Source organism: Asterias rubens, chromosome 15 (genome assembly GCF_902459465.1).
Source record: "Asterias rubens chromosome 15, eAstRub1.3, whole genome shotgun sequence".
NCBI classification, from domain to species: Eukaryota; Metazoa; Echinodermata; class Asteroidea; order Forcipulatida; family Asteriidae; genus Asterias; species Asterias rubens.
In genome coordinates, this window is record NC_047076.1 from 5,972,575 (window position 1) to 5,996,583 (window position 24,009).

A 24,009-nucleotide genomic window follows, 5' to 3' on the forward strand; every position below is an offset into this window, starting at 1 on the left:
GAAAAAAACGAAAGCCCTTTTTTGTGTGTTCCTTCTTTCTCGGCACATACTGCAACCGATCTAATCATTGAATGGCTGTATGGTTTTATCAGGTCACTCCGAAACATGCAGGAGTCTCTCTCACCTCTTGACAACAAAAGGTCTTTATTGTTTACCTGCATTCCGCCGGCCTGGAGTTAAAATATCTCAAGGATTTACCCAACACTTGTGATCGGAGCGGGAGAATCATTCAAGTTTTCAAGTTCACAAGTGCTTCTGTACTACACACACAATCCCAGCTGTGCCAACCAAAACAAGAGCGGGGGAAAAAATAGCCACGCTGATATTTTTCGCGGAGGAGTTGATTGTCCTTGGAGTCAATATGAACACCCAGTGGATTGGATAGCTACAAGAGGATAAAGCTGGCATCCAAAGTGGAGTTTGTTTTGACTGTGTTGCCTCTTCACAAACTGTACTCCCTTCCGGAAACACTAGTATTATGTTTATCATATGTTTATCATGGACTTTCAATTGTGGATGCTTTAGTTTACACCTTTTGGAATTCGCAAAGTGAAATCAAAACATCTGATCCAGGAAGCCTAGAAAATGTTGAACAGTTGAAGTCTGTCTGGGGTATTTTAACCCAAATACCACTGGGAGTTGGTCTTAAAATGGGAGGGTACTCCTGCCTGGCTTAATTACCCAGTGCCCGAGGGTGAGTGGCTGGTGTGTGCCTTGTCAGAGACTCCCACTTTGAACAAAGACTGGAGAACAAAGACATGCCCTTGTGGGTAATATACCCCAAGCCTGACTGCAAGTGTGTCATAAATAAACATACGGTGTGTGTTCCAGTCGGGGATCAGACTGGTGAATGTGAGCGGCTGTGGGTATACTGTATAGCTGTATGGATTTAGAAGCAGGCTGGATATGTGTGCAAGAATCTAGAGTGTTTATTACATACAGGGTGATCTCGTACTCTGGTTTGAACATCAGGATTGATCAGCTTCTGAGAAGTCATCGGGTATCTATGAGAGAGTCGATGAGACCGGTTTTTCCTGAGGTCATGCTCGGGGTCAGTCATTGAACCCTCTCAGTCTGCAACTACTAACTACTAGTAACTACACCATTACCAATCAAAGTGCATCATGTGTAGCATGGCATTAGTCAACCACTCACCCTGTGTACAAACCAAGCAGTGGAGGCTCACAACCTAGAGCAGAGAACGCAATACATTTTAAAAACAGCAGATGTTCAACCAATCTTCAAAATCATCTTTGGACTTTACTTTTTTAATAACCCTTGACTGATTTGTAAAGTTTTCTGTTGAGAATCTTCATCAAAATCTGTACCAATGCGTAAAGCTCAACGCCCAAACTCTACAGTGAGCTCATCGGATTTATATATATAGGCGCATAATTTGTTCAGGAGAAAGTGGTTTCACGTGGATTGTTCCGCCCTATAGATGGCATCCCTAACCAAAATTGGATCCGAAGTAGGATTTATTGGTCGACGCTGCTTCATGATGCCAAAGTGTTCCATAAATTAATGCCTATGTGACTGCTACGAGCGTAATTACCTGGGGAGTTGACAAATTTGATAACAGACACTCCGCGTGTAGGATTAATAATTCGCAGGGTGGCTTGAGGGATGTTTGTGTTGATCGGTAACACATGGTTGAATATCTAGTCACTGGACGTGAAAAGTATGTAATGCCGACGCGGTCTCACTCCCTTGTGTAGTTGTTCTTTTTCATATTCGGATAATATTGCAACGTCAATTTACATCATTCAGAGTGTGGGATTCTGCACAGAGAACATTGCAAGGACGTTTCATTGTTGGTTTTGAAAACAAAATATTTTTAAAAACTCGGGGGAAATTTATCATGACAGAATGTGGACAAACTTCCTCGTAATGACGTTAGCAGCCATGAATTTACTCTATTTATAAATCTTTGCTAATTTTACCCCCCTCTCTATAAATATATATCATAAATGGACGTATCCCTGTGTATGAGTCAGGTATACATGTTTGATTTTTCATCCCCCAAACTCATCGAGGGAGCTGGTCTGGTCCCCTTGGACCATAGAGTAAGGACAGAGACGAACACCGGACATATTTTTTAATGATTCAGATGTTTGTATAGAGTGTAGTGTCCCCTCGTACCCTGTATGTTTCTCTCTGTGCTATACGTGTATTTAACAGGAAATAATATTGCCTTCACCAGGTTGAGTATAGTAGGCCTGCCACTGTAACTCACATCACAGCGCTGGCCATCGTATGTGGCACAGTAATAGGAAGCTGGCAATCAGGAATGAGTGAGTTTAGATCCCCCCCCCCCTCTCGGCAGGAACGCCAGTGGTTTAACTTCTGAGGCTTAGACTGAGTTCTACGCAGAGGTAACAACACGCACACACGCTGATAGTGTCATCACGTTGCACTGAGGAATAATACGTTCAGACTTGAAAAAGAAAGATGGCCGTCCGAGCATGACGAATGTGGATTTATAATACTCACTGTTTGGAATACATGTTCTCGTGGATGTTAGGAGAGTTCGTTCGCCAGGAGAAGAAGTTTTAACAATGGCTAAGTTTGAGAAACTTGCCGGCTTGACGTGACTCACTACCCCCTGAAAGAAGGAAAACAAGTTCCTTTTCTCATGAACGAAAGGAAGTTGTGTATATGAGCTTGATAATGGGGGTTCGTATACCTTCTTCAAGACGGCCGCTCGATTAAGGAAAACTTTGCTGGAAAAGAAAAACAACGAGCAGAGTCATTTCTAAAACCGCACCTGGAGACTTGCTTCCAAACGGATCTTTACCCTACGGATTTTATATTTGAAAGAAGAAAAAGCAAGCGAAAATGGGGCAGACAACTTCAGCTAGTAGTGCTACTGGCCTCCCAGATGCCAATAATGGTGTTGTTGGCAGATCGGCGCTGACACGGACACAGTCTTTGCGGGGCTCTATCCAGTACAGGGCCAGGCGTACGAGTCGGTCCCGCCAGGCCGATCAAGACAAACACCATAGTGTGCATATTATTGAGAGTATACCCACGGAGATGTTCCTGAGTCGGCAGAGGCAGTACAGAGCCTGGCAACAATATGTAAGTGTATTTAGTTTTGGTTTTTACCCGTACACCAATGTGTGTGTTAGCACTGTATACTCGGGTGGGATTCGAACCCACGACCCTTGCAATTCTAGAGCAGTGTCTTACCAACTAGACTATCGAGATTGCCCCGGTAGCTAGAGGCAGTTAGAATCCTATGTTTTAGCAGCAGGTCCCGCAACGATATATAATAGATATGTAAGTGTACAATAAGAACAGGTTTAATGTTACTCACACTTCTTGTCACTTCTTGTCTGTTTAAAAAACATTATTGTTTGGTAGGATTTGAAACTTTGCGGTAACACCATGTCATGACTATAGATCTCTAAATGAGTTGGGGTGGTTCTGAAAAGAACCGTTGTTTCAACTCAGCGTTTTGATCAGTATGCTCTGATCGTCTTCTGGAGAAGGTGTTACCATATAATGTTTAGCCCGAGCTATTTCAACTTGAGAACTGCCTAGCTTTAAACCTCTTTTTGAATGCACTTTCTGCCCATACGTGCAGCTTCTTTAGTTCTGTACTGCATTTACTATTATTAGAATGTTTTGGCATGCTGCAACATGCAACTTGCAAATTGCTTCATCATGCAAGGTACATTGTACTGGATGGGACACAACATTTTTCCCTCCAAGCTTCTTTCTTTTTTAATTTCTATTTGAAAGCTTACTTGTTATAAAGATGGTTGTAAACATACTGCAAATGATTTCATCTGAAATGCTCCCATTGGTGCAATAAAATATGTCGACAAAGTTGAATGTCCAAAACTCAGGTGAGATTGGAGATTCAATTTTCATATGAAGTTTATATCATACATGCTGTTGGATTCTGATGAATTTACAGGCCTGGGATTACACAGTTGGTCTTGGCCTTGGTGCCCCATGACAATTTTCCAATAGAAGTCCCTTTTGCAAAATGAAAATGGCCTTGCCCTCTCAAAGATTAAATTCCAGGTCTGCAATTAGAAATACACCCATTTAAGGTTAGGGAGAAGCCAGTAAAAAAAAACAAGTGAATAACATCAGTTATAAAAAGTTATTGCCGATGCTATCGGATTCTGATGAATTTAAATGCCTGGGATTACACAGAAGCAACAGAGGCCATGGTCGATGTTGCTCCCTAGTCCTGGACTTAGTGACCCTAAAAGAGTTTCCAATAGACTTTTTAGAGATTTTCAAATAGAAGTGACCTTTGCAAAATGAAAACGGCCTTGCCTCCCCCCCCCTCCTCAAAGATTAAATTGAAGACCTGAATTTAGAAATACACTCTTAGGGTTAGGGCGCAGCCAGTGATACAAAAAAAAACATGTGAATGACTTGAATTCAGAAACCCATACAAAACATCAACACTTTCGTCTCATTCATTCATTTATAAATTTCACGGGTAAAAATGCAAAGAACAAAAAAGTAAACTAAATTACTATCAAGTACTATTATTACTATGTTGTTGTAGCAGAACATCTCAAATTGGTGTTCCGTGATCCCCCATCAATCATTGTTGATATGATTCCATTTTGATCTCTTGATGGGAAGGATAAGGGAATTATTATGATCGATGGATGACTCAAGATGCTGTGTCGGATAGGAAATAATCTTGACAAGAATAATAAACTGTTGAATTATTTAGATCTAGTTTAAATGGTTTAAAGGGTGTGGGTACTTTTTGTAGGACAAAAAAACACAATGTCCACAGATTTACATTAAACTTACACAGTTTGAAGATAATGACAGTAGAAAGCTTCCCTGAAAATATTACATGCTGAGGTGCTGTAGTTTTTGCGAAATGAGTAAAACAATGTCATGAAAATAATTTTCGTCTCAGTGATCTTGAGACGAAAATTAATTTAGCATGTAAAAACATATTTTCATGACATTGTTTTACTCATTTTTTAAAAACTACTGCACCTCAGCAACTAATATTTTAGGTCACTTTCTCGTATCATTATCTAAAAGCCATTGGACACTTTTAAACAGTATTGACCAAGGCCAACACTTCGTGTATCACAACTTATATATAAAATAACAAACCTGTGAAAATTTAGGTTCAATCGGTCGTCGGAGTCGGGAGAAAGTAACGGGAAAACCCACCCTTGTTTCCGCACATTTCGCCGTGTCATGACATGTGTTTAAAATAAATCCGTAATTCTCGATATCGAGAATTGATATTGTTTTAATGTTTTTTCAAAAAGTAAAGCATTTCATGGAATAATATTTCAAGAGAAGTCTGTCACCATTACCTTCTTTAAACCCTGTAAATTATTTATAAATCTGTGCACTTTTATTTTTTTTCTGTTCCAAAACTGCCAATGGCTTTAATCCTTTGTGTGAGTCGAGAGAGAAAAAAAGTCAAACAAAATGCACGGTTTTCAGCATTTTTTAACACATTGTCCTTTTAATTTTGGTTGTATTACAACCAAAATCAGCCATTGGTGTTTTTAGGTTTTCAGACTTCATTTCATCGACTGTGACTTTATTTCAGAAATAATAGTTCTTTATTACTATGAACTTCATTATCAGTACATAATCTTCCAGACCAAAAATTAAACAATGAAGTTTTTTATCCTTATCCTGTATGGTACCTTTGAACTTTAAAGACAGTGGACACTATTGGTAATTTTCAAAGACTGGCCTTTACAGTTGGTGTATCTCAACATATGCATAAAATAACAAACCTGTGAAAATTTTAGCTCAATCGGTCATCGAAGTTGCGAGATAATAATGAAAGAAAAATAACCTGTGTCACACAAAGTTGTGTGTGTTTAGATAGTTGATTCCGAGACCTCAAGTTCTAAATCTGAGGTCTCGAAATCAAATTCGTGGAAAATTACTTCTTTCTCGAAAACTATGGCACTTCAGAGGGAGTAGTTTCTCACAATGTTTTATACCATCAACCTCTCCCCATTACCCGTCACCAAGAAAGGTTTTATGCCAGTAATTATTTTGAGTAATTAGCAATAGTGTCCACTGCCTTTAAAGGTTGTGTTGGGATACAAATTGTCTTGTCATTCTTGAGAAAATACAGTATGATATTCAATTTTCCTGACATTGTAACTTAAGTAGCGGTACATGTAGGGTCATTACCAAAGAAAAAATAATAATGATGTATGATTTTATCACCGTAGAAATGTTCTCATTCTGAGAAACTTCATAGATTTAAATGTTTTTAATCCTCGAAAACCACATTTCGTTGAAGGGAAAATTGTTTTTCAAAATAATATACATTGTCAACACAGCTGCAGTAACTTTCTACCAAATAAGTTTTTTTATGGTGATTTGATTTTTTTTTAAATAACTACCAACACCCTCCCTTTAAATCCAGATTTCCCCACTGGCAGCTATTTGCCAGCAATTAGACAATGTATGGTTAATGGACCAGTTCAAATGTGGCTGTTGTGGTCCTTTTGTTTTTCTAAAAGTAGTTTGTCAATTTCTATTTCACAATTTTTCTCCTCCTTGCAAGTTCAGTCGCATAAAAACAGGAAGCTTGTGTAGCAAAACAAGTCAGTCATAATTTCCACTCAATTGAAGCTGTACGTTAACTACATTGCACTTCTTCGGAATTTAGCCAGCACCTCCCTCCAGGGCAGAAGAGATGGCCCACGCCCTTCATGTTTGATTATGTAGGCACGGGCATTAACATCCTGGGGGGATGTATACAAGGGCGTGGTCGCTCTCTTATTTGGGGTGTGGTTAATGGGAGGGGCTGTGTTACTCATTATCTCTGGTAATTAATTATGAACACCTTGTTGACTTGTTGTGGTTATTACAGTGATGTTGTGACTGGGTCTTTCAAAATCTTTGTAGCCTTGGTAATATTATGCAGTCTTGGTTATCATTTGAAAACGTTCAACTGCGGAGGTTGTGTTTGGTGGCGTGTTTATGTACAGAATGTGTGTATAGCGTGTGTGTGTGTAGTTTGTAGATTGGTTCACCACATGTCATATGCCTGCTAGTATACTTAAAAAGTTATAGGCCAAATGTCTATCATTCAATACTGCAGTGGATGATATTGATAGGGCGGGAGTCAGGGTTCCCCTTAACATTGGTCTGCTGGCAAAATACCAGTTAGAACACCCAAAGGACCAGTCAGAATTCTGTCGAACTAGTTAGCCAGGCAAAGTTGATTGCTTGCCAGTGCTGCCACCACTGATTGTCCATATTGCTTCAAATTACACAAGTGACAGTCCCTTGCTTGTTACAATGTTGTAAGGAAACCCCAAATAAGGACCAGTGAAAAAGCTGGCGTTCCGTGAAATGACAAGCTAACTGGTCCTTCTGGCTAGCCACTGAAAAACATCAGGGCAGACCCTGACCGCGAGATCATCCATGCTAAGACCATAGAGCAATAGACTGTATTGAATATGACGTCACCGTTCAAATATCTGCCCTACAAGATGGCGTCTGTGCGCGTGTGCGTGTGGTTGTGTGCATGCATGTGCCACAGAAATCAAACCGGAATGCTGCGCGCTGCGTGCTTCTTTGATATACGCATTTGGACGCGCATACAGTTTGACCTACAAGAAGGCGCCTTTCATAGCAAAAAATCGGTTATTTAATACAGTTCTTGGGCAATGCTACTACCTAGAAAAAAAGTCAGAATATTGATGGGCATATTTGGAAAGGGGGGGGGGGGGGGAGCGACCAAGGCAAGGACCAAAAGTTTCCCATTAAGCTTAAAGATTTTCCAATGGAAGTGCCCTTTCAAACATAAACATTCCAGGCCCAGCTTAGCTCAATTTTTAGCATGCCTGGAATTACACACAAGGCAATGGCCTCTGTTGCCCTGCAGCCGATTTAACAAAACGCTAGGATTAATACTATCTTAGGATGGGTTCAAAGCGTCTTAACGTCTATGGATACGGAACTGAACTCGTCCTAAATCCTAAGATAAATCCTGAGTTAGGAAGAGTTTGAAATTGACGGCTGGTCTCTCTTGCCCTGGTCTTTGTTGCCCTGGTCTTTGTTGCCCTGGTCTTTGTTGCCCTGGTCTTTGTTGCCCTGGTCTTTGCCAAAAGATTTTCCAATGCAAGTGGCCTTTGCAAAATGAGAATAGCCTTGCCCTTTCTAACATGACCTTATGATGTGACCTGTGACATCACATGTTTACAAAAGAGCCACCAAGCCTGGACTTCCTGCTGGCACGATTTGTACACAGCTCAATGGAAGAAAACATAAAATCTTATATTTTATGGAGATTGCACTGTCCGATTCTTATCAACTTTTGACATGATGAAAGGGGGCACATCTCGAACTTGTCAAGCTGTTACTTTCACAACTCTTGAATTTATGTGGAAATTATGACACAAAATGTAAACTTTCCCATTTAACCAGTGCAGTATCTTGTCTGCTAGACTTGCCAAAGAATGCACAAGGTCACACTTATTGTAAACAAAGGTCACATGGTCAATATCCTTTAGTTAAAGCAGCTCACTGAAATTGTTCCCAGGTCCAACTTCATTTGCTTTATCACATCAAATATTGCTCAATCAAAAAGACAAAATCTTGCTTTAAAGCAGAAACAAGCACCAGCCAGAGTCAACAAAAATTGACGCGTCAACCAAATAGATGGTTAACCAAATAACAACAGTTATATTATATTACGTCAGCCTATAATAAGTCATCAATTGTCCTTGGTTAGCTGCTGCGTAATTTCTTTTTTTATATGACTCCTTCATAATGAGCTACACATGAACTGGCCTTTGTATGCCACACAGAACTTTGTGAATCATCGCTGATGATAGTCAATAATATAACGTTATTACCCCCCCCCTCCCCCCTCTCCACTCCATATTATTCTCAGACAACAATGGGCTCATTAAACCGTGCTCTAAATTACTGTATTGTTGGCTTTATTAATAAATAATCCACTTGTCAATTGTGAATTATTGCTTTTATGCTGGGGATCTCCAGATGTCTTACTGACTCTCCGCCCCCTCTCCATCTCCATCTCCCCAATGACTTTACCCGACCTTGTAGTTGAGTCTCGATAAAAGACTTAGAAATATTACCTAATATACAGTTCTCACTGTTTTTAGTTGAATATTTGTTATGTAAACCATCAAGGGAAACTGTCCTGATGGGTTTTTAGTAGCTTGGGTTGGAACAACAACAACAATTGTGTAATTAAAAGCAGTGGACACTATTGGTAATTCCTCAAAATAATTATTAGCATAAAACCTTACTTGGTAACAAGTAATGGGGAGAGGTTGATGGGTTAAAACATTTTGAGAAATGGCTCCCTCTGAAGTGCCATAGTTTTCGAGCAAGAAGTAATTTTCCACGAATTTGATTTCGAGACCTCAGATTTAGAACTTGAGGTCTCAAAATCAACCATCTAAACGCACACAACTTCGTGTGACAAGGGGTTTTTTTTCTTTCATTATTATCTCGCAAGTTTGATGACCGATTGAGCTCAAACTTTGACAGGTTTGTTATTTTATGCATATGTTGAGATACACCAACTGTGAAGACTAGTCTTTGACAATTACCAATAGTGTCCACTGGCTTTAAGATAAATAAACCAAACATTGTTTCTTTATGCTATTGCTAAAATGTACCTATGCCATGTGGGTACTGTACATGTACATTGACTGGGCTAATTAAGACAATTTAAGAAATTGATAATTTAAAGTTTTCTAGAGGTAGAGCAGCACTTGAACCTCACTCTAGTCAATTTTCTTTGTTCAACCCATAATAAAAATATATTGCTTGAGCAGTTTTGCTTTCTAGAAAAAATGTTAACCAACCAAAGTGTCATGTCGTTTGTACGGTTTGGGATCAGTTCTCTGGCTTCATTTCTATTACTAACAAAATACTGCCAAAGCTGCTCTCTGTAAACACTTAAGACACCTTGTGTATTCTTTGTGCCTGCTTCATGTATCTATTCCTGTAGCTTTGAGTGCCCCAATGGTTTCCTATTGACGCACACAATGTTTAAAATGTTTCCCTTTTGCAAACAGCCCTGGCTGGAGTGCTGCATGTTCAAGTTCTATGATCTCACTGTAGTTTCATTGTCCGCTGCATCCTTGTGGCTTGCTGATTACTTTCACAGGCCATGTGTTCCTACATATGTATTTCGTCGTGTGTTTACATTGTACCATAATTTTCTTGTCAAACTTGAAATTGGACTGGCTCTAATTTCCCACAGCTGCTTTAACAGTGGACTTAGCGGGGAACCAACCAAAACACATCATTCATCAAAAAGGTATTTGGCTGGTGACCGGTTTCTGCTTAGCAGACTGTTATCTGTGCTGAGTGTTTTTGTTTTTGCTGGTGCTTTGGCTGCATCCTGACATTGGCCCTCGCGGTTTAAGCAGAAAATGTTGCTTACCCAAAATGTTAGCTGGCAATTGGTTATGATCAGCGATTACAGATGACATTTTCTGGCTGGTAATTAACCCTGTTTTTGCTGGGCAAAAAATTGATTGCTGAGTTGATGTTGATGATGATGTTGTACATGTATGTACGTGTTGTTTACAGATCTAAAGGGAAGGTACCCTTTGGAAAAACTCTTAAAGATAAATAAAAACTTACATGGTTGGAAGTACAGCTTTCAATATTATAAAACATTGAGATGATTAATGAGATCTGTTGATGATAGAAAGCATTGTGAGAAACAGCTCTGAATTGAAGCCCTAATTAGGCATCTTTAAAGCCATTATACACTTTCGGCACAGAATTTTTTTAAAAGTTCACCACTGATTTACACATAATTTACAGGGTTTACAGAAGGTAATGGAATTACGGATTTATTTTAAACACATGTCATGACACAGCGAAACGTGGGGAAACAAGGGTGGGTTTTCCCGCTATTTTCTCCCGACTCCGATGACCAATTGAGCCTAAATTTTCACAGGTTTGTTATTTTATATATAAGTTGTGGTACACGAAGTGTGGGCCTTGGACAATACTGTTTACCGAAAGTGTCCAATGGCTGTAAGCACATAAATTTGTTCAACAAGGGTGTTTTCTCTTTCATTTAAATCTCTTGCAACTTTAATATGACCAATTGATTCAAAATGTTCACAGATTGTTTATTTTATACATAATGTTTGGATACACCAAACTGGTCTTTGACAATAATTACCAAAGGTGTCCAGTGCCTTTAAGAAATTTGGTGGCATGTGTGGTCAGGTTTACCTATAGATGTACCACGGGCTGTGTGACCCTGGTGTCAGCCCCATAGGGGCTTGTAGTTGGAGACTTGGCTAGTTTTAGCTGCCAGAGTGTGAAGTGCACAATAGACCCCCTGTTTGTATGACAACAGGAAGTCATTCTTGGGAGATTGGTTGAAGGTTCAGAGGTTTTAAAAATGCCCTCTGTGGACTTATAGGAGACTTTATTTGCAACCTTCCTGGCAAGATAAATATACCTCTAAATTCCTTTTCCGTTTGAAAGGGAATTACTTTTAAATTGGATATTTTACCAAGGTGAGGGAGGATTTGTGGTGATGATAAAGTGAGGGATTTTCAAAGGAAATTAATAGTCAGTAGGTTGGTGGATTTTTTTGCATCTCAATCTTTTTTCCACTCCATAAAAAATCTCCTCCCTGTTGGACATGGGTCTGACCCGCTTACCAGAGAAAAAGGTTACCAGCCAAACTACCATGGTTTATATACTGTTCTTAACTAGTATTCTGCTTATTTATTGCTTAGCAGACATTTCTTAAAGGCACTGGACACTTATTGGTAATTACTTAAAAATAATTGGTTAGCATAAAAACTTACTTGGTAATGAGCAATGGAGAGCTGTTGATAGTATAATTAAAACGCTGTGAGAAACGGCTCCCTCTGAACTTAGTTTTCGAGAAATAAAACAATTTCTCACTTAGAATACTTGAATTGAATTCGAGACCTCAGCTGGGTTCTCGAATTCAAGGCATCTGAAAGCACAGAAATTGTGCAACAAGGGTGTTTTTCTTCCATTATTCTCTCGCACATTCAACGACCAATTGAGTTCAAATTTTCACAGGTTTGTTATTTTATTTAGATACACCAATTGAGAAGACTGGTCTTTGACAATTACCGAACATGTCCACTGTCTTTTAGCACAATCTGCTTCAGCTGCTTAGGCAGCTGAAGCAGATTGTGCTAAAAGACTTGAAATCTTGTCTATAATTCATAGGCCCCCTGTCTATAATTTCCACTTCAGCTACACCGAGATCTAAAATATTGTTCCTCGTACGACATTGAAGTTTCCCCCTCTACAAAAATAAGTCACTTGAATATTTTTCCCCTCACATAAGCCTGCAGGCAATTAAGCCATGTCCCCTTTATATTGTTTTCTGAAGTCATATTAACAGCGGACACATCTGTGTGTACTCATTATGGAACAGGTGGCCCGAGTATTATTCACTAATTAATATTTGTTGGAAATCAATCAATCAATCAATTGGAGTGGGTATTGTTTTTGAGTTAAAGGTAGATATTGTGTTGGTGTTTTTTTTTTCTTCTGTCGGCAGCGACAAAAATAGTTTTGATTGGCGACGCTAGTTTTTGTATTAGTAGCCGGTAGAGAGAGGGTGCAAAATCGGAGGGGCTGGGCAAGTCTATATATCTGGCTCATTTTGATTGATTTTTTTCGATTGATGTGTTGTGATGTTGGCAACTAGGCCTAAATAAATGTAGCAACCATGATATTCTTCCTACTTCAGTCGGATTTCCGATTGTAAAACTGTTACTAATAAAACATGAAAGGTCAAAAATAAAAAATATTAGAGCCTGCAACATGTGATATCTAGGTAAACCCTTGTACTTGATAACAATTTCCTACTTTTTTTTCAAGGGACCAAATATCATGCCTTATGTAGGCCAAACAAAACAAAAGAAAAAATTCTCCAATCAGGACTCGAGAAAAATGTAAAGAGATTCTACTGGTATGATTATATAAAACAAAACAAAAAACAGATGATGTTGTTTACCGAAGTAGTTCTATTTGTGACTGCTCCTTTAAGCTTTTTACTTGTTATATAAAACTGTCCCTTTAAAGGCCAATCTACAAAGTGATGAACACAGTGATGATGTAATCAATTGATACCACTGACAGCAACCTTGGCATGTGGAGACTGGTGGACAGGTGGAAGGGTGTCAACAACTAGACTTCACCAAGTCACTCCAGTATAACAATTTTGCATTTTGTATCAGGCAAGAAAGTAAGCCATTTGCTGCTCTGTCCACCAAGCTTGCCAAGGGTCATACTCTGTTGAAACCTTCCTACTCACTGAGTCTGATATGGGCCTAAATTCATAGAGCTGCTAAGCACGAAAATTTGCTTAGCATGAAATTGTTGCCTTGATAAAAACAGGATTACCAAACAAATTTTCATATGGTTTTTAGGATAAGCACACAATGGCTGAAGAAACCAGTATTTAGCGATATGCAAGAAATTGATATTTGGTTGGTAATCCTGTTTTTTTCAAGGAAGAAATCTCATGCTAAGCAAATTGTTGTGCTTAGCAGCTCTATGAAATTGGGCCATGGTCTGACCATTCAATATCAACCATTGTGAATGATAAGCTAACTGTTGTACTGTACAGGTGTAGGTATAATGTAGGAGCCTGACGTATTTTGCCAGCCTACATACTTCATTGTACATGTTATCATTCGTTGAATGCACATTTTCCATTGTATACGTAGTTCCGAGCATGCGCACATTTCAAAGGATTTGCGTGGTTCATTGTAAGTCTGCTGTCACCGAGCACCTCAAAGTGTCCCATTGCCTCCATTGATTTGAAAGGGGTTTCGTACATGTACATCAATTGCAACTGCAAATTTGTTGAAATGCAGTATGGCCATTTATTGAGTTCTCGGTGAATACACGACTTTGCTGTATTATACCAACAAATCTAGTAAAAGAAACTCAAATAGTGCAGCTTACTGCAATGGACTTGGGGAAGTCTAACTCCAAGGGTGAGACACCAGCCAGATGCTGGGGGTGTGGAAGGGGGGGGGGGTCCGTGCCCAGACCATTTCAGTAATATTGAATGGTGCTTGAGGAACGCCTCACAGACTCCCTTTCATTGGCTCCATTCATCAATTACTTTCTGCTCTTTGGACCATATTTGGCATTAATTAAAGGGACCGATGGGCTCGGAATCAATATGTTATAAACTCGTCTGCAATTATCAACGGCAATATGTCTAAGATAAATTATTTAATAACGATACAATTGGGTAGACTTCATTTTTAAAAGGTGAGGGATGATTATTTTAGTGTATTTTTTCCTTCTGGGGGGAAATTTCTATTGTGGTTTGCCATTAAGCATGAATTATTTATTTATTTTTAAGTCAATGAAATTTGTTCGTGAATAAATTATGACACCTGTAATTGGTCACATAAATTGGACCAAGTTAAAAATTCAAAGATATCAGAATTATTTTTTATTATTATACATTTCTTGTGATAAAACCAAGGATGCCTCATAAGTAGCTCGCAAGCCTGAGGAAACCTGTAAACAAGGGTGCTTGCTATGTGAACCAGCAACACCAGGGTAACCCCTACTCTTTCACTGTAGCTCGCAAGCCTGAGGAAACCTGTAAACAAGGGTGCTTGCTATGTGAACCAGCAACACCAGGGTTAAACCCTACTCTTTCACTGTAGCTTGCAAGCCTGAGGAAACCTGTAAACAAGGGTGCTTGCTATGTGAACCAGCAACACCAGGGTTAAACCCTACTCTTTCACTGTAGCTTGCAAGCCTGAGGAAACCTGTAAACAAGGGTGCTTGCTATGTGAACCAGCAACACCAGGGTTAAACCCTACTCTTTCACTGTAGCTCGCAAGCCTGAGGAAACCTGTAAACAAGGGTGCTTGCTATGTGAACCAGCAACACCAGGGTTAAACCCTACTCTTTCACTGTAGCTCGCAAGCCTGAGGAAACCTGTAAACAAGGGTGCTTGCTATGTGAACCAGCAACACCAGGGTTAAACCCTACTCTTTCACTGTAGCTTGCAAGCCTGAGGAAACCTGTAAACAAGGGTGCTTGCTATGTGAACCAGCAACACCAGGGTTAAACCCTACTCTTTCACTGTAGCTCGCAAGCCTGAGGAAACCTGTAAACAAGGGTGCTTGCTATGTGAACCAGCAACACCAGGGTTAAACCCTACTCTTTCACTGTAGCTCGCAAGCCTGAGGAAACCTGTAAACACAGGTGCTGGCTATGTGAACCAGCAACACCAGGGTTAAACCCTACTCTTCCAAGATATGTGTACAGCCGTCGATTTCACCAAAAGGATTAATCTTAGGACTTATAACGAGTTGAGTTCCGTATCCAAATACGTAGGAAGCATTGAACCCATCCTAAGTTAGGACGGGTTACTCGTCCTAACTCGAGTTAGGATTAATCCTAGAGTTTCATGAAATCGGCTGCTGGGATCTTAGTGTTTTAGGTTGTAAAATATCTTGCTCAAGGACACAAGTGTCATGACCAGGACTCGAACCCACACACTCAGGTTATCAGAAACACAGCAGAGGTTGTGTCGGGTGCCTTAACCGCTCGGCCATTACTTGACAGCTTGTGTTGTAGAGGCAGTTATCAAAATGTGTCACTGTTAATCCGGATCAATTACAAGTTTGGGTTACATACAGAGTGTTCATTGTAGTGTCCCAATATGTGTACATAAAGGAATCGACCACATGGTCATTGACCCATGTGGAATTACAAAGAATTATTGTTTGTGGTATGAAGTATGTGTATAGCTTTGTTGTACATGTATCTTGGACTCCGAACTAATAGGTCATTAGTGCAGTTTGTTTTGGATTTCAATTGATTTCAATTCAATTCATTTCAATACGACGTTTATTCCACACCCTTGTTGGAAAGTAGTACAATAGGAGAAATGATCAGTACATAGAAAAGTAACAAAATCAAAAGCACATAGCATACAAAAGTAGTATAATGTTAAAGCCATTGGACACTTTCGGTAAACAGTGTTGTCCAAGGCCCACACTTTGTGTACCACAACTTCTATATCAAATAACAAACCTGTGAAAATTTAGGCTCAATCGGTCATCGGAGTCGGGAGAAAACAACGGAAAAACCCACCCTTGTTTCCGCGCGTTTCGCCGTGTCATGACATGTGTTTAAAACAAATCCGTCATTCTCGTTAACGAGAATTTATATTGTTTTGCTGTTTTCTCAAAAAGTAAAGCATTTCATGGAATAAATGTCAAGAGAAGTCTTTCACCATTACCTTGTGTAAACCCTGTAAGTTATTTGTAAATCTGTGAACTTTTATTATTTTTTTCTGAACCGAAAGGGTCAAATGGCTTTAAGGCAAATAATAAATAAATAACTAGGAATTAGGAATTAACTAGGTACAAGAGAGGAGCAAGAGCGATTTCATAAAATTGCTTTTGCATAAAATTGCTTTTGCATAATGCTTATTTTAGAGCTTTGGTAAATGGAGTTAATTGATCAAGAGTGGTCTCCAAATTAACTGTTTGGTTAAAGGTAACATTCATGTTCGGAGAAATAACATTCATTTGTTGATTTTGATCATTTTTTCCCTCAATTTTAGAGACAAGTTTCATTTAGCACCCTTTTTTTTTGTTCAGTACAATTATGAAATTGCTTTTAATGACCTTATAATACTGTGACTGTGGTATGTTGTCTTAAAGAGAGGTTAAAGGCAGTGAACACTATTGGTAATTACTCAAAATAATTATTAGGATAAAACCTTACTTGGTAATGAGTAATGAGGAGAGGTTGATTGTATTATTATTATTATGGTACCTCCATGTTATTATTCGTGGGTTGTTAAAATTGCACCGCATTGTACAGATAAATTTGCATGATTTCAAAATGTTAAAATGGCAAATCCAAAGCTATGCAACATGGCATAAGAGACTGATACAAGTCTAGCACATTGAGAAGTCAACGAAGCGGACGTCCTGTTGTCCTAATTAAGCTTTATCTAGCCGGTAGCCCCTGCCCTTCTTTTGTTTCTTATTATCAGGTACATGTTGTAATTAGACCGTGAACCAGGGAAGATTCTAATATTAGTGTTGATAAGAACAAAGACAAGGCGCCAGGCGGGAGATAATTAGCTATTTATAAAGCACGAGTGAAATTTGTTGATGAAAGGGACAAGACAAAATAAATTGGAGGACCGTGGAACAATATTTAGCAATGAATTTTTTAATTTAGTCTTTATTTGTTTTGTATTTTAGTTTAAGATAACTGCTAGTTTGATTTACAGTTGACAATGCACTTTTAACATATGTAGATGCTGCATCTGTAGATGACAAAATTCAACCTCATTTGTTATTTTTCTTCTTGTTTTTGGTTGTGTTTTTACAAAGTGCTACAATTATTATGAGGTTTCTCACCTTAGGTGACCATTTTGACCATATGGAAAGTGGAAAGTGACAAATTCGTTTGACATATTTGACAACACAACTTTCGATTTCACAAAGAGTTAGGACTCGTTTTATCTCAAGTTAGGACGAGTAACTCATCCTAACTTAGGTTTAATCTTAAGGTATGCATGCTACAGTGCAGGGTTGGGACTCGTCCTAAGTCCTAAGATTAGTCTTAAAGCCAGTGGACACTATTGGTAATTGTCAAAGTATAGTCTTCTCACTTGTTGTATCTTAACATATGCATAAAATAACAAACCTGTGAGAATTTGAGCACGATCGGTCGTCTGAAAAAAAACACCCTTGTCACACGAAGTTGTGTGCTTTCAGAAGTTTGAAGTTCTAAACTTGAGGTCTCGAAATCAAATTCGTGGAAAATTACTTCTTTCTCCAAAACTACGTCACTTCAGAGGGAGCCGTTTCTCACAATGTTTTATACTATCAACCTCTCCCCATTACTCATCACCAAGAAAGGTTTTGTGATGATAATTATTTTGAGTAATTACCAATAGTGTCCACTGCCTTTAAGTTAGGAAGAGTTTTGTGAAATCGACGGCTGATATTTACAGTACTTCTTGTAAGGGCAAGGCAGTTTTTCCTTAGTAACTTTAATTTCTAATGGAACGTGAAATTGGGATAAAGTAGCCTGAAATGTCCACTAAAACCTGATACCATACATTAGGCCCGCACGACAAGTGAACTTTACTGTACAAAACATCTAACTTGGGGGGAAAAAGTGCTAAAATTCAAAACTATCAATCAATGTTAATATTTCCATTGTTTAACAAGGATTGTTTTGTATTCCATTGCTTGTTAATGCTTATCACTGAATTGTTAAAATAAAGACGATTTCTTTCTTTCTTGTTCCTTTTTTCTACTTCAGGCACAAATGGATCTGCCTCCTGAGAAGGCCAGACTCCTCCGCCAGTATGAAGACGATAAAAAATGGGACCTTATCTGTGATCAGGTAATTTACAAACTTTTAAATACATTTGTTATCTGAATAATACATTTGTTTTTGAATAGTAACAAATAATTTTGAGAGTAATCTTTTGTAGGTGTTTTGCAATTTTGAAATTCCTTCCACGGGACAAACTTTTATAGAGCGTCTTTATGAGCATGAGAGCATGATAGTTAAGTGATTTTAATCCCGGGCAAGTTTACCAAACAATATCCCATGTTACAGTATTTGGACTTCGAATTAACTTGCTTCCCGCATGTTTTTCTTGAAAAGAATTTTGTTTTTTTTACCTCATGAAATTTAGTACGTATTACCCAAGTTCTAAAATCACTGCAGTATATATTTTATGCATGAAAGCTATTTGGTAAATGGAGCTAGGGTCGATTTCACATAGGACTAGTCCTAAGAGATATCAAAAATGTACAGCTAGTCCTAAGTTAGGACTAGTAACTCGTCCTAACTCGAGATAAGACTAGTCCTAACTCTTTGTGAAATCCACCCCTGGGAATACATTAAATAAAGTATGCTGTTTTTTGTTTGTTTTTGTGTTGCTTTTAATAGAGCTAATTTATGCATGTTTTTGAAAGAATTTTGTGGAGCAAGAGAAATCTGGTGCAGAACCCAATTTTCTTAAATAACTACAAATAAAAAATTTAAAAAAAAAACACTTTATAAATATTGGGGTTTGGAATACATTAATTAAATGTTGCTGTTATTGTTGTTTTGATGTTGTTGTTTTTAGGAGAAAGTGTCAGCGAAGGATCCACCTGATCATTATATTGTACGTATCAAGAGAGTCATGGAGCCAGGAAACACATCAAAGGTTGGTGGAAGTCAGTTCCAGAATCTCTCAAAGGTTTGAAACAAATTTGCTCTAAAGGGAAGGTGTTCTAACAGTAACCACTCTTAAAATTAATGGCGATGAAACGCTTCTGGTTAGAATTCTACAGCAGCTTTCGATAGTGTGGACATTTTTTAGGAACATTTCAATATGAATATCACAAAAATAGTCATGACTACCTGTTTGGTGAACCAATTGTGTCGCTCGCGATTATTCATGAATGGGATAAAAAACATTATGGCGACTTCATGATAAAGTGTAGGTCCAAATCTTACTTTGTCAAATTTCTTACAAAAAAACACACTTTGAAGATCACACTCTAAGTCCTGATTTAATAATGTAATTCTTTATATTTTAATGTTTTCAGCGCCAAAGAAAGAAGATATTCGATACAACAACACAGAATCTCAGAGATTTGGAAATATCATTACGAACAAATAGTATACAGTAAGTTACTTTCATATTTTGGTTACTCCTGTCTTTTCTTTCTTGTCGTTACTTTGTGGCTGTTTGCTTGGTCCACCTTGAGACTCCTCAGTCTTACATATATTCCTACACAGTAGTCTCTAGGCCAAAGACCTCACTTGCCAAGTTTTTGCTTGTTTATTGCCGTGTTTTGACTGTTGGTTTGTTGTTGTTGTGGACGTTTTTCGGCGGTAAGCAGGCATGATATTCTTCCAGGGCCCAATGTCATAGAGCTGCTTAAGCAAACAATTTTGCTTAAAGCCATTGGACCCTTTCGGTTCAGAAAAATAAAAAATAAAAAGTTCACAGATTTACAAATAACTTACAGGGTTTACAGAAGGCAATGGTGAAAGACTTCTCTTGAAATATTATTCCATGAAATGATTTACTTTTTGAGAAAACAATATAAATTCTCGTTAGCGAGAATTACGGATTTATTTTAAACACATGTCATGACACGGCGAAACGTGCGGAAACAAGGGTGGGTTTTTCCGTTGTTTTCTCCCGACTCCGATGACCGATTGAGCCTAAATTTTCACAGGTTTGTTATTTGATATAGAAGTTGTGGTACACAAAGTGTGGGCCTTGGACAACACTGTTTACCGAAAGGGTCCAATGGCTTTAAGCAAAAAAATCTTTGCTTTGTAAAATCAGATTCCCGGCTAAGACTCCACTCAATTGTTATGCTAAGTAAACAACAGCTAAATATTAGTCACAAGCAATGTACATGGCATGAAATTTTTGCCAGTAACATGTGTAAAATAAGCAAGCTATTTTCGTGCTTAAGCAATTTTTTTGCTTAAGCAGCTCTATGAAATTGGGCCCTGCTTTAGTCTGACTGCCGTTTTGTTTTCCCTTGGAAAATCAGAAAAACTGTGATTATAGCTTATAAAGTCTATTCAACCCTTTACATAATAAATAGGTAGGTCAGCCCTTGTTACTCAAGGGCCAAGTATCATTTCTGTGTTAGGTTTGTGTTGTGTTTTTGGCTGGTAGATTTGTTGTTATTGAGGTTTTGCTGGTATATTTGTCATTGCTGTGTTCTGACTGGTAGATTTGTTGTGGCTGGGTGGTTTATTGTTGTTGTGTTTTGGCTGGTATATTTGCTGTTGTTTGGTTGGTAGGTTTTGAGGTTTTCTGACATTGCATGGCCGATTATTGTTCCTCCCTACACTCTGGTTTCTGTTTTCTTAGCTCTTTTATTTATTGTTTTAATCTATCCTTATCCGTTTTCCTCCACTTCCCTTATCTAATCATGTTTTTTTTCCTAGGTGGGTACGTGAGTTCTTGAACGAGGACAACAAGGGGCTGGATGTACTGGTTGAATACTTACAATGGCTCAACAAAGCAATGACGTGAGTGAATTTTTCGCTGTTCTTCCTTTTTTAAACAATTTTTTTATAAAGCCGTATATTCTCAGAGCTTTTCAAGGTCCCTGTCACTGGTACTTTGAGTTTGAGCAGACCTTATGTATCGATGGATTGCACATGACGACATCGACCACCATCTTTGATGTAAAACAATGGAAAGGTGCACGCATAGTACGCTCTGCGCACAAATATCATCCAATGATTGTCGTTCACGCGTGCATGTTTCCTCAAAGATGACGGCCAATGCAAGGTGTCTGTTGATTTCATGCCATCAACATCTTAAGGGTTACTCGCTATGGACACGCTAGCTGTGTACGTGCATCTCACTGGATTGGCTAATGAGAAACAGTCTCTGCACTTATGATCATCATACTCTGCTTATGTGCAAGCGCCAAATTTCTGCGCTTACTGTCTAAGCGCTATATAAGAATATAATTTGTTATACTTTGTTATACTAAGCAAAGATTGCCTAGTTACGTGGAGTATGACGCGCACAAGCTGGAAATACACTTGACGTGAGTGCGGAATTCCCTGCTTCTGTGAGCGCTGATTCTTTGCTTACGATAAGCAGAGCCATAAAATTGGGCCCTGACGATCAGGTCATCGGACTAAAATTACTAAATGAAAGTGCATTTGGATTTTAAATACTCTGCTGATAAACTTCCTTGACTTCTACATAGATTCTCGTTACTTAATAAAATAAATAATACTGTTTTGTTTTTATTAGTACTTCTCGGCAAAGTGGGGATGTTATTCTTTTGTGACCACTTCTTCTTTCGGTTTAACTTTCTGTCCCGACACTCGCTTGCCTTTTTAAAACAAATTTGGAATGAGGTCAGTTTGCTTTCTGGAAAGAAGAAAGCAAAGGGGAAATAGTTTTTTCGTATTTTCTGTTTCATGTCTAAACTAAAAAATCAATATGCTGGGGTTCTCCCTAGAATTTTTCCTATCTGTGGGGCAGTCTGGACCCATTTTTGGGAAGTTTGGCCGAAGCATGCTGAGTTGAAACTAGGTTCTCAGAATGTTTTTTACTTGGTGTATATATTTGGGTTTTAAAACCCTACTGTGCCATTTTTGGAATTCTGAATGGTTTCATCTTGTTCCCAGACTTCTAACTTAGTCTTTTATTGCGTGTGTGAATCTCTACCGTACTAGGTTTGAAGAGCAGCAGGAAACCCTCCCCAAGCCAAAGTCATCGAGTAGCGTCAGAAACACAAGGAAGAGCACCAGGGCTGGCGGGTCCCCCAACCATCTTGCCATTACGAGGGACGATGTTCATGTCTGCATCATGTGCTGCAGAGCAATTATGAATTTTCAGGTATGGAGGATCATAATTAGGGGCCATTCAGAAAGTTAAACATTTTCAATCTTATTTTGAATTCAATTTTTCCCACCCACCCAACCCAATTTTGTTGACACACTGTTTAATAAACCCTTTACAACCAAGGAATAAAGTAGTGTCTCAAATGAAACATGAAGGTTCGATCAAAGTCCTTTCAGCTTAGGGAGTTTTCAATTATGGTAAAGTATCTTGCTCAAGGATGCAAGTGCCGTGACTGACCGGGACTCGAACCCACACTCTGCTGATCGGGACTCGAACCCACACTCTGCTGATCATTAGAGCTTGAGGCTGTTTCTCTTAACCGCTCACAAAAACATTGTGACCATAATGTTAAGTTTAATATTCATGATGTGGTACACTCTTGTATTAGAGGTGCATACATGTCAAAGAACTTTGAAGGATTATTCATCCAGCACTTTTGCATAGCAAAATATTTTGACAGAGCAGACTTTGTGCACACAGAATGCTATCGTTGTTTTTTGAGTGGCAACTGAAACATTTTGTGTAGCATTTTGTTCTGCTATAGACCGTATTGAATATGACGTCACGCGGCTCAAATGTCTGACCTACAAAATGGCGTCTGTGCGTGGGGGTGTGTGTGTGTGTGTGTGCGTGTGTGCGTGCATGTGCCGTAGAAATCAAACCGGGAATGTTGCGTGCTGCGTGCTTCGATGATGTACGCATTTGGACTTTTCATAGCAAAAAGGGGTTATTCAATACGGTCTTTACAAGGGAAGTCATTCTCTGCATGTATATAAAGTTGTTAAAAATGCTTACTGTTGTTTTTGTCTGTGGTATGTTTAATTAATTTGAACAATGTCCTTGGATATAACATCCTTCCTTCTGGTGATTTGGAAGAGTCAAATTAATTTAGACAAAAACATTTGATGTAGTGTTGTTAGTAATAGGGTGGGCAAAGGTCAGAGTTCAATGCTCCATTTCAGTCAGGAATAATGGGATGATGTCACATGTTATGTTTAAAGGGAAACCATGAATAATTATTCAAAACACTTCAGTAAGCAAGATTTTAAACTGTGTGAAACTCAGTTGATTGCTTCTAAATTTAAAATACTGTGATGTGTGTTAGATGGCTTTACAAACTTACGAAAAAAAAAATCATGATAAAAGGTCTACCAACCCTTCAAAAAGAAATAAAATTAACAAATAAGATCCATAAAAAAAATAATAAAAAAAAGATATAGCCAATTCGAAGCAAGTCTTGTCAAAACATATTCCTTCAAATGCATATTTAAAAACAAATAACCTAAAGTTATTTTTTTCTTTTCTGTCTACAGTACGGTTTTAATTTGGTGATCAACCACAATGAATGTATCAACGCTATCGCACTCAGCCTTAATCACAAGAGCCCAAGGTGAGTTGAGGGTGCTGTTTAACAACGCCACATCCGTGAGAGTCAAAAGGCTTTTTCCTTCCGTCATTTAGAAAACTTGAAACATGGTACAAGATAGTTTTGTGTGTGAGGTGTTTTTCTCGTTTTTGCAGCAGCTACAAAAGGTTTGCGTTTTAAACATAACAGCAAGTTGTTTAAAATAAGCCAGAGCCAGGTGTACCACCAAGCTTGTTTTTTTAAAACT

The 24,009-nt window shown here is 38.5% G+C and overlaps 1 protein-coding gene across 1 annotated transcript in view; it reads left to right on the plus strand.

The window, feature by feature from the left end:
* The first annotated feature begins 227 nt into the window (after window positions 1-227).
* The window catches only part of LOC117300225 (formin-like protein 3), a 44,962-nt gene continuing 21,180 nt past the window's right edge, over window positions 228-24,009 (plus strand). Inside the window, exons 1-7 of the mRNA XM_033783953.1 lie at window positions 228-3,081; window positions 18,319-18,402; window positions 19,139-19,252; window positions 19,605-19,684; window positions 20,974-21,057; window positions 22,228-22,390; window positions 23,710-23,786. Of these exons, the coding sequence (XP_033639844.1) occupies window positions 2,839-3,081; window positions 18,319-18,402; window positions 19,139-19,252; window positions 19,605-19,684; window positions 20,974-21,057; window positions 22,228-22,390; window positions 23,710-23,786 (845 nt within the window). The 5' untranslated portion in view covers window positions 228-2,838. The remainder of the gene's footprint in view (window positions 3,082-18,318; window positions 18,403-19,138; window positions 19,253-19,604; window positions 19,685-20,973; window positions 21,058-22,227; window positions 22,391-23,709; window positions 23,787-24,009) is intronic.